This window comes from Dendronephthya gigantea, unplaced genomic scaffold (assembly GCF_004324835.1).
Source record: "Dendronephthya gigantea isolate DGI-Jeju-01 unplaced genomic scaffold, DenGig_1.0 000049F, whole genome shotgun sequence".
In the NCBI taxonomy this organism is placed as follows: Eukaryota; Metazoa; Cnidaria; class Anthozoa; order Malacalcyonacea; family Nephtheidae; genus Dendronephthya; species Dendronephthya gigantea.
In genome coordinates, this window is record NW_021163059.1 from 744,602 (window position 1) to 756,455 (window position 11,854).

The following is an 11,854-nucleotide window of genomic DNA, read 5'->3' on the forward strand; positions in this document are numbered from 1 at the left end:
CGGTGATCGTGGGGGTGAAAACGTTGACGTCGCACGTTATATGATCGCAAATCGGGGTTTAAATAGGGGTAGTTTTATATGTGGACGTAGTGTGCATAATCAAAGGATTGAACGATTATGGAGTGAGGTAAATAGAATTGTAAATTCTCCATTCAGAAATCTGTTTACATTCATGGAAAATTCTGAAATTTTGGATTCAATGAATGAAGTACATTTATGGGCACTTCATTTCGTCTACCTTCCCAGAATAAATATATGCCTATCGGAGTTTGTTTCTCAATGGAATAACCACGGCTTAAGTACAGTGCAAGGTAGAACACCCATGCAATTGTGGCACTCTGGTATGATACAAAACGTTGATAGTATAGAAGACATTCAACCAGATCATTTGGAGGATTATGGGATTGACGATTTTGAGCAATCAGATTTTTTAGATCTAGGAAACAGTGTGGACATCCCGGAGAACGAATTCAATTTAGATGAACGACATATTCAGCAGTTGCAGGAACAAATACAACCTACAGATGACCATGGAAATTATGGCATAAACCATTTCATACATGTTGTGAACTTTATTTCCAATATCAATGCTTAGAAAACTGTAATTTGGTTGGTTAATGTTGTCCTACTGTATTTACAGTTTTTGAGAAGACGTAAAACAAATCTCAGGATTTACATAGTAGTGCGCTGACATTTTACAACAAGTGTTAAAGTTAAAGAAATGTCAACAGTTTTATCTACTATGCCAGTTAACAAACGTAAAAACAGAGAATAAATTTAAATAATATACTTAGTTAATATATCCAAACACCATTATTCACGATTTGTCGAAGCCAACGGATCCAAAAATGGATTCTTTCATCATTTCTTCAAACTTACTTGGATCTTCTATGCCTCTTGGTACAAAGAGTTGCAAGGCACATGACGATGCATAGGGAAACCGTTTACCTCCTTCTTCTAGATCCTGGTCGTAGAACCCGATCAAAAGGTTCTTATTGAATCCCATTGGTGGTATACAGTCCGCGCCTGTGATGAACTGGAGGACATCCTTGACCTGCATGTCTACAGTTATGTCGTCGAGTGTACAAATACTCACATTTCCATCTAGGTAAATTGCATAATAATGTTATATCAACGTTCGTAACGATAAACACAATTTCTCGACAAATTTTTACTAAGAAATAGACAAGATACCTTCAACATTTTTTAAAAATATTTCCCAACAGTAGATTGTCGCATCCTCTTTATCTCGTCTGTTACTGCCTTCTTCACTCCAAAGAATGTGGAACAATTCTTTCAGTTGTGCACAAGTTATCAGACAACGATTATATGTGAACATAATTCAAACTTTCTCGGGTGTTGTTTTATAGTCTCCCATAACCCTCCTGCCTCATTTAAGCCTTTTGTAAATTGCATCATCTCCGCTGTGACCCTAAAAAAGGTTATAGTTAAGTTTTAAAATGTTATGCTATACGGGAGAACATTCCAGAGTAACATCGTTACAGGGGAAAGGGATATTTTTATCCAGGGAGGGTCAAAAATCTAGCCCAGGCTACGTTTTCATGATACCGGACGAATTTCTAACCGGTCTGAAATACTGGTACGTTGTTTCCATTTACAAGAGGATGAATTTATGACAAGGTATATTTTATGACCTGACTGGTTTTATGACCTAAATACCTGTAGAACAAATGATATTTTAACAGACTAGCAACAATTCGATCCTTGTCTTCTGCTTTTGTAGAATAAATTTCAGGATACCCCATTGAAGCAATATAATCGCCTTTTTCCTTAGTCAACGTGTCAAACATCTCTTGGGTTTGAACTGATTTCAGCTATAAGAAATATAATTTACGTCATTGCAGTAATATGGTTATAGTAAATATATTAAAACCAAAGTACCTGTGCAACAAGTGCAGAAAAATCAGTATCAACAATGCTAGTCATATCAAATTTTGAAAGATCACATTGGATACCACACATTAAATGATACACTGATGGATGAAAACAACAAATTCCTGGTCCTCCTTGTGTCAGTGACAATCCAACTAAACGGCCAGCCAGGAAGAATTTGTTTTCCTCTACCAGCTTGATGTTATGGGAGAACATCATGTAGCCTTCACGACCCTCGAATAATCCAAAATAGGAGGGCAGCTGATTCATCGCAAGTCTATTAGAGAAACATGAAAATGTTGAACAAGAAAAATCCATAGCACCCATTAAAATATTGTTCTTCGCTTGTCAAGTCATAAGATTGTTTACAAACTTTAGCTGCTGGTTTTTAAACTTATAAATTATAGCTTATATGACTCGTTTTAACCCTGATTACAACCTAGTCAATGTCTGTGGCAGGGCTGAGATTAATTGCATTAATTAGTGGGTGGGTTTATATTCGTATACTCATATTGTCTACATACAGTAAAAACAAATGCTCTCACAAGAAATCAGATGTACTCAAGACAAATATATGAATATGCAATGATCAGACTAGGTTTGGCCCTGGTCAGTTGTACTTATGAAAATTGAAAATATATACTGTAACCGAAATATAGGCATTGGGATTGTAATGAAAAAAACCCCACAAACTATACTATGCTCCATAATATGCTTTTCAGCATACAGTATATAATCCATATGCTTTTCATATGACTCAACAAATTTGTATTTAAACTATGATATTGTACTGAAAATAGTGTAAATCATACACCTAAAAAATTCCCGGCGAGGTCCGCCTGCATCAGACCCCAATTCACCACTGAACTTTACAGATAGCTCTTTGCAGCAGTTGAAAGATTTTGCCTTAATTGCAGAAAAAGCTGTTTCGAGTATTCTAGACCTTCGAATAATTATTTCATTTGTTTCTTCACTCAAGATATGTTGCATGTGGTGATCTTTCAATATCTGACTTAAATCTTTTACATTTCTGTAAGAATAGAAATGATAATACTATCACAATCACATTTAATTTTAATGTGTAGCACATTGTAACTACTACAATGGCATAGTATGTTAAACAAAAAAGACAATGATTTACTAACTCATTTAAGTCTTGCATAGATGCTTCAATGGCAAGGTTAAGGTTGTCCTCCTCCTCTTTCCAGACAGATATCAACAAGTCATTATCATCATCCGAGTCACTCATCAGATTTATGAATGAAGAGTATATTGCTGCACTGCTGTAAGGTGAAAACATAGGTACACATTACAATATTTTATTAAATAACTTGCACAAACACTGATGATCACAAGCTGTATATGTGCATATGTGAAAATTGAAAGCATAACAAAATTGTAGAAGCAACTACATATATAACATACATCTAGTATACAACTATACTCAAGAAGTTGTCCTATAAATGGTAAATTGAAACAAATATTTTAGCAGCACATGTATATCACTTATAGAAATGGTGGTGTCTTTTGGGATAGAAAGTGTATAAAAGGAAGTGCAATATAGGAATAAATTATCTACGCTTGTTCTTTATTATGGACCAGATGCTCATTGTCACTTGAAGGATGAATTTGGAAAGAATGCAAGACTATATGTTTTAACCTCCAGAAGTTTTTCTACAACCATATGTATGGGTTGGAGAACAACAGTCTGGGTGTTGTAATCTATGGTATTATGGACATTGTCCAATTCTGTCATAAAAAAACAAGATTAAAGGAAATTGCATTTTTTGGATACCAAGTACAGTGAAACTTCAGTAACACTCCTAATAAAATTAATGGTATCCAAATATACTTGTAGTTGTGCTGGGCTACCTTACCCATTTTCACTTGTATTGGAAGGCCCGCTTTCTTCTTGCTTTCTCTTTCTCTTTGTTCCCATTTTAGCAGGATTTTCATGGTAAGACATTGATTCTTGCTGCATTGAGGTAGTAGGTGAATCTGAATCCTCATCACTTGATTCAATCTTTAGATGGCAGAGCAAAGAAATTAGTTTTAGCTACTACCAGTGGGCAATAGGTCATTGGACCAGTTCCGATACAAGACGTTTTCCATTGATTAGTAAAATAAATTAGGCATGCACAAATGTACAAATATATACCTTTATGTCAACAAGATTTGTTGATGGTCTGAGGTATATTGCTTTGCTGCCAAATATTTTGCCCAGGATGTATCCAGATAAGAACTGTCCAGGAGATGACATTGGCTTGACAAGCTTGTTTCCACACCCCATCATAACTTCCACCCTGTATTACAAAAAGCATATTGTGTGACATGATTTGCACAATGTGGTAACTACAATTAGCTGAATACTATAAGCAGATTACCTAGTAAAGGCAAATTAAAAATTAAAAAATGACAGTTTTCCCTGCAGTTCCTAAACATTTGGTCATGCAAGAGATACTTGTGAATATTATTTTGCATATTTGTCATTTATATCAGCAGAAAATTAAACTTGTTCCATGACATATAGTAGTGAAGTAATAAGGCCATGGAAGTATCTTTGACTTTGATATATCCCTGCAGCACTGTGCATAAGTCAATTTTTGGTGTCTAAGTCTTAAATATAAGTTCTGCCAATATTAGGTGTATTTTTAAATATTTTGTGAGATTTAAAAAGTTAGATGAATTTGAAATTAACACATGTCTGAAACCTCCACTGTGTCTCAAGGAGGTAGAGTGGGGCTTCTATTAAAGTGCTAAATATAGCATGATTCATACGTAGTGCCTTCAGGAATTCTGTCTGCAAAATAGCTGGCCAGATGAGAGATAACTGCACTTGCACTCCACTCTTTCTGGATCTCTACTGCACTCAAAATATGACCTATTTGATATAGTTCTTGCTTTCTACTTTGCTTTGGGACTACATTGTCGCAGGGTGAAGATAGAAGAATAACTTCCTTTGTATTGAAGACTGCATGTTGCTGTCCTGGAGTTCTTTTAGATCTACTATTACTTGAGTTCTTTTGCCTTTATTGAAAAGAGTATAATAAGGGATTTGTGGACATTTACAAAACACATTAAATATTCATACCAAAGAACAAAAGCATGATTATAAATACATTAACTACCTTTTTGAAACCTGAGGGGTGTAATTTCTACGCACTTGAAAGATAGGGTATGTCGCAGCCGGTGTAATTTGCTGTGCTGGCGTGGTCAATGTACTCGATTGCCTTGTTGTTGCAGAAGCATGCGGACCATGCACTGTTTGCTGTTCTGGCAAGCTGTTCATAGTTCCCGTTTGTCCAGCTGTTCGAAAAATGGACGAAACTTCTGACGAAGCTTCAACTATAGCGTTGTGTTGTACTAAACCTCGTGCCTGTTGTGAAGCTCCAGATCCTTCTATGGCTCTCCTCAAAGTACTTCGAAATTCTTCACTTGCCAATATGGCATCAACAATTCTTCCTGTTCCTCCCACCATTATCGGCTTTTTAACGATTTACAGATTTCGTCAAAGTTTTGGCCAGTGAACTCAAAAAAGACTGGAACGATAACTCCGCTGCCATCTTTGAAGCCAATTTGAAGGCTGCCATTGCACATCACGGGTCGGAAATTATACACCCCATTTTTACTCACACTTGTAAACTATTCCTGAAATTCGCACGGTAAAGTACACTGAAATTCGCAAAAAAGTGAACTGAAATTCTTACATAAAGTATGTTCTGAAATTCGTACAAAAATGGACTGAAATTCGCACGTGAAGTATACTGAAATTCGCACAAAAATGGACTAAAATTCGCTCGTGAAGTATACTGAAATTCGCATAAAAATAGTCTGAAATTTGCATAAAAATAGACTGAAATTCGCACAAAAATGGACTAAAATTCGCTCGTGAAGTATGTTCTGAAATTCGCATAAAAATAGACTGAAATTCGCACAAAAATGGACTGAAATTCGCACGTGAAGTATACTGAAATTCGCATAAAAATAGACTGAAATTCGGATAAAAATAGACACTGTAATCGGCACAAAAATACACTGAAAAATAATTAGTTTAGCTGTTCAACATGTATTGCATGTATTTCAAATGATGAAATGTATGGTTTTGGCATTTATCATGTGTTGTGGCCTTTTCGGTTAACGAGAGAAAGGCCGGTTTGAATTATGCAACACACGGCGCCTCATAGACAAGCTGCAAAACAAGCTTAGTACTCAAGGACTTTTCTTTAGTTGTGTTGATAAATTCGCCTTATCACATTAACAAAATTATGGTCAGTGGCTCAGTCAAATCTTCCAAAAAATATCTTCAATTTTAGTATCAGATATATCAATAACTCACTTCCAACTGGTCAAAATCTTAAAAGGTGGAATATATCTTCCATCTCTAGTTGTTCCAACTGTTTGTCATTTGAAACCCTGCTACATGTTGTCGCTGGTTGCAAGTCTTACCTTGACAGATTCACTTGGCGCCATGACTCGATTTTAAATCTCCTAGCTAAAACCCTTCATTGTGTTAAAAATACCAGTCTGTACGTCAATATTCCTGGATACAAGTGTCCATCAATAATCCCTGGGGACCAATATCGTACTGACATTCTCCTCGTTACTTCAGACAACACATTATATATTGCAGAATTGACCGTCGGTTATGAATCTAACCTTCGAAACAACAGCAACCACATGAAACAAAAGTATTCTGAACTTGTAAAAGAGCAAACAAGAATTTATAGAGATGTAGTATTTGTAAATATATCCATGAGTTGTTTAGGTATTTTTGCTAACGAAAGTAGATCCCTTTTTAAAATGCTCCATAAACTTGGCGTAGACCAGAAACAAGAGGATTACTGTGTGAAACGTATGGCGACAATTGCAATTCGAACTACATATTATATATTTTGCCGTAGAAATAAAGAGTGGGAAAATCCTGAACTTTTAGTGTATTAATGTTTAATAATGTATTATAAATAGCTTACATAAATGTATAATCTTATTTTGATCCTAATTTTTCGTTCCATATATAATTAGTATTGATATATAAGTAGATTCAAGTAGCCGATTGTAAGTTACCTAAAGTATTAGTGAGATTTACAATTGTGTATATATACTATAAAGAAAATCAATAAAGTTTCCATTGTTGTTGTTGTTGTTGTTGTTGTTGTTGTTGTTGTTACTATTATGCCTCAAGAAATTGCTATTTTAGTATCTCTATTTTTATTATAGCAATGCAATATTACATAATGTTAGCTGTCATAACGCATAATGCTTAAACACTGGGAGGAATTTTAATAAGACTAGGCAAGGTATATTTTTTCAATGATACGATGATACAGAGTAAAAATAATGTAATGTCAATGTGAGGGAGCAATTTTAATAAGACTTGGCAAGGTATATTTTTTCAATGATAGGATGATACGAAGTGAAAATAATGACATAATTTCAATGTGAGGGAGTTGTTTTAATAAGACTGGGCAAGGTATATTTTTCAATGATACAAAATTATACAAAGTTGAAATAATGACATAATGTCAATGAGTGAGAAATTTTAATAAGACTGGTGTTTTAAAAAAACCCATCTTAATATCAATGCTATTGGTTATGGATTTCAAAAGAATATTTTTTAATAAAAATCTACCAATGTAATTGCGATTTTAAGCTGAAGTAATTTATTCTGACCACCCCTAGATTCACCACTGCGTGAAACCTTGCATAACAATTATTTTTGAATAAAAGTCTACCAATGTAATTGCAATTTTAAGCTGAAGTAATTTATTCTGACCACCCCTAAATTCGCCACTGCATGAAATCTTGCATAACAAACCTGAAACGTGTTAATATAACATTGGCCTTGGTAAAGGCTACAAGTACATTCGACTAAGTCCTAAACTCACTTGTCAGGAATTAACTTCAATATAGACAATATACATGCCAAGGATATGCTCATTTTCGAACCTATATCAATCATGTGTTTGCTTGTTCTTCCGATAGAATACCCTGGTTGACTAGTAATTGCTTTATGTGATTTTTAGATAGCTGTGTGGCATGGGCGGCTACACTTTTGTTCGTAAATCTCCCGCGTTACGAAAGCGCCAGGAGTTGACTGAAGTAGGGATTTTCTTTACGAAAACCATTATTGGTTTTGGAGCTTTTGCAACTCTTCCAATGACTAATGTGCCATACTGTTGACACAACTGTTACAGCGCATTATCAAATTCAGTTGCGGTTACCAGTCGATGGGAAGAAGGCGACAAGGATTGTTTGAAAGCCCTGTATGTTAAGACAGGACTGGGAAAGGACAGTATTGCCATCTTTAAATCAAATTGCATGGGTTGATGCCTCACCTTGTTGCAAATGTCATTTGTTACGGATTGAATAAACTAAAATATTAATTGAGATGATCTGTCAAGGTTTGCATACAGCTGGCCTTTTACAATTACGTTTTAGCAATAAAACATTAGTATTATTTGAAGTATTTATGATACGATTTACCTGGGAGATGGCATCCTTTTGTTCCAAATGATTTACCAAAGCAATTCCGCGGTCAAGTGTTTCCTTGCTGATCTCAGTTGTGCACGTGTTGGCCATGAAGTATTAGTTCTGTGGCAAGGTGAACATGTGTAAAGCAAGGGCGATTCACTGTAAGTGGTCAGACTTCTTTGACTTAGGAGTCATTTACCTTCAAGGATAGCCACATTGAATTCAGCAGTTCTTCCTTGTCAAAGGTATAGCCTTAGGTGCGCTGTTGGTGAATGTCATTTATCATGTTGAATATCTCAAGGAAGCTATCGATCGGCTCTGTCTCAATAATCATTAGCATAAGCCTGCTGTTGTGGTGTAGGAAGTGGAAGCAAAGGAATGGATATGAGAAAGCAGTCCATGGCCTTGGTCCATTCGTGCGATAAGTTTTGCTGCATTTTTATATTTGCGTACAGCCTAGAATTGAGAAAGGAGTGTTAGGTGGCTCATTCTCCAGAAAATAGTTTACAGAGCGATTGGACGTTGCCACTGGCAGTTTCATCATCTGACTTTAACAGTTTATTGAGCATGTCATATATTTCTGATGACACAACGTACGCTTTGCGGTTATCTGCTATCTGCTTAGGCCCTGTCCACACTAAGGCATTTTCGTTTGAGAACGGACACATTTTAATGCCTTTTGGCCTTCCGTCCACACTAAAACAACCAGAGATGATAAGCGTTTTCTTAAAAAATGCATTGATTTGAAAACGCTGTTGAAAGTGGAGCCAAATGAAAACGCATAGGTATCGTTTTAGTGTGGACAATCAAAAATGCTATGAAAATGATACGTAATATTTCCCCAAAAATCAAACATGGCGGATCCAAACATGCTATTGCTTGGTAACTTAGTTGCATGTTTGCAGCTAAATATCTTATTAATTAACCATCTGATGTTAACCCATTCACAACGAGTGAGTTCGAATGAGTTTTTTGAAGGCGTTACTCCACTTTTCGCCAACATGTTTTGGCGCCGTACACAAAAAAAGAGAAGGCCGCAAAGATTTTAGGTTTAGCCAGGACGAACCAGCACCTGGTGAGATAACTTTGAGTCCAACTCAATGCTACAAGAAGAATGGAAAGAAAATTTCCGGATGTCTCGGTCTTCCTTAGTAAAGCTCAGTGAGGAACTCAGACCGTATATTGAAGGCAAATCCACGCGAATGAGACAGCCTGTAGGTGTGATGAAGAAAGTAGGATGTATCTTGTACTATTTGAGCGACAAAGGTCGAATGAGAACAACTGCCAATGCATTTGGTCTCTCAAGACAAGTTGTGTCAAAGATTGTTAGAGAAGTTTCTAATGCAATTACTAAGTATTTGAGACCCGTCTATATAAAGCCTCCTTTCACCGAAGCAGAAGTGACTGAGTTAGTCACAGAATTTCAGAAGGCCTACGTTATTCCACAGTGCCTTGGGGCAATTGATGGCACCCATATTAACATCAAACAAGCGTCAATAAACTCAACTGAATTCATAAACAGAAAACAAAGGTACAGTTTAAATGTCCAAACCGTCTGCAACTACAAATATAAATTTTTTTTATGTCAGCATCAAATGGCCAGGCAGCGTACACGATGCCAAGGTTTTTGCAAATTCGTCTATAAACTCACACTTGAAAAATGGAACAATTCCTTCAATGCCAAGAGAAATTGTTGAAGGGGTAGAATCTATTGCAGTTTTTCTTATTGGTGATCCTGCCTACCCACTGCTACCTTATGTAATGAAGGAATATTCTTCAGGTGGGACAGCTGCACAGGAACAATACTTTGGGCTTTTGGGTCCAATGTTATCTATGCCTGTTTTGTTTTGCACAACTACTGTGAATGTAACAATGAAATGATTTTACAAGATCAGGTTGCTTCTGCATTTGCATATATATGAGAAAGATGTTCAGCCAGGCATGCCAACTGGTTACAGAGGTGTGTGCAATGAAACAGAAGGGAAACCTGTCAGGAGAGTCCTGACAGAATATTCAGATCCATGAACTGTGTTACTTGGCTTGGACATAAATTGACTCTAAAGAGTTAATTTTAGACAGTGCCACTCTTGTTTATATATTTTACTGACCAGTCGGCATGTCAGACAATTATTAACCCACTTTTGTTGTTGTTAGTAAACCTTAAATAACACTTAAGGTTTACTAACTTGTTGTACACAACACAATACCAGTAGACTTGTTCACAACATCTACAAGTTTCTAATGTGTATTAAGTAATATAGGGAAGTAGTATAGAATAAAATAAACTCCAAATAATATCATCTTGTATCAACCATATCTCCAAATAATATCGTTTCTCATTAATTCAAGTTATTCAAAAAAGTAAGATACAGGATTCTGTATCTTTCTTTTTTTATGAGTTTGTATAAGATGATATTATTCAGAGTTTGTTTTACTCTATACCTCATGAAATTGTCGGCTAGTAAAGGATGTAGGCAAGTAGATAAATATTAAGTAATATAGCTACACAGTATGGTATGTACCTCACATAAAAATGTGGTAAACAAGTATATAATAAAAGCTTTTATGTGAAGTCTCTAAAAAGTATATAACTAACAATGAAATCACAGTGCTTATTCAACAATCAAAATAATATCAAGAAACAATAGAAACAACATCATCAATATCAAGAAACAATTTTAACCTTCCTTTGATTCATAAAGTTACTCAAAGGTAATCTAACAAGTTCAACGTTGCCCATGGCCATGATCATTATCTATGAACTCAAACTGTGTATAGTTTGTATTGCTTTGACTTGATGTGTTCATCAGGTGGGGGGGTGTTAGAGTATCCAATTGGAATTTGTTGATGGTGATGGTACTGTGGGTATGTATGACTGTGGGTCTCCAGAAAAACCACTCTTGTATCGAGAAAAAAAAATCAGAAATGGAATTGGTGAAGAAGAGAGTGACTTCGTGTTGTCAGAGTAACCGTTCTCCATATGGTCCATCTTGTATTGCAAGTCTTCTTGAGCACATTTTAGAAACTGGCTATAAAGTGTAAGTTTCCTTTTTAATTTTTCTTGCTTGTGAGTTTGCAACTTCTCATTAAGCAATGCTCTTCTTTCATGCAGTATTCTATTTGTGTTGCTACTAGTCTCGTTTTTTGGTGTAGTAGCTTCACTTTCGTTGCCATCATCTCCTGTTGGGCTGTCTGTGTTGAATAATTCACCATCCATAGGGTCATCAGTGTTGTTAGTTTCTGAATCTGCATCAACTGATGTAGAAAACTGTCTAAAGACGAAACATCTGATGATTCAATTCCTGGCGGGTAGATTGGTGTGTTCGCTTGTGGGATTTTTATCCCTGTTTTGTATATTTTTCTTTGCTTCCGGTTCGAAACAAATAATTGAGTACTTCAACACTACATGGAGAGTTGATATTTCTTCAAGCAATGTACTAGTGAAACGTGCTGAGCCTATTTTATTTCAGCATATAAATGTTTATCGGAG

The 11,854-nt window shown here is 35.8% G+C and overlaps 1 protein-coding gene across 2 annotated transcripts; it reads right to left on the reverse strand.

Annotated features, from left to right (window-relative positions):
• Positions 1-750: 750 nt before the first annotated feature.
• LOC114528364 lies at positions 751-4,474 on the reverse strand. 2 transcript variants are annotated; one of them, XM_028549985.1, is made up of 8 exons: positions 4,278-4,474; positions 4,052-4,196; positions 3,771-3,916; positions 3,039-3,176; positions 1,903-2,170; positions 1,681-1,835; positions 1,195-1,432; positions 751-1,104 (listed from the first exon to the last, which is right to left on the reverse strand). In XM_028549985.1, the coding sequence occupies exons 2-7, from the start codon at positions 4,184-4,186 to the stop codon at positions 1,315-1,317; spliced, it is 960 nt and encodes a 319-aa protein (XP_028405786.1). In that variant the 5' UTR covers positions 4,187-4,196; positions 4,278-4,474; the 3' UTR covers positions 751-1,104; positions 1,195-1,314. The 2 variants fall into 2 exon arrangements, with proteins under 2 accessions (XP_028405786.1, XP_028405787.1); XM_028549986.1 differs by having other exon boundaries at positions 4,052-4,474.
• Positions 4,475-11,854: the final 7,380 nt, after the last annotated feature.

Excerpts from the sequence above, each read along its gene's own strand:
- LOC114528364 (XM_028549985.1), bottom strand. The coding sequence starts at position 4,186 with ATGATGGGGTGTGGAAACAAGCTTGTCAAGCCAATGTCATCTCCTGGA. Across the intron at positions 3,917-4,051 it reads CAAATCTTGTTGACATAAAG|ATTGAATCAAGTGATGAGGA; the intron begins GTATATATTTGT and ends TGCCATCTAAAG. Across the intron at positions 1,433-1,680 it reads AAATATCATTTGTTCTACAG|GGTCACAGCGGAGATGATGC; the intron begins GTATTTAGGTCA and ends AACCTTTTTTAG.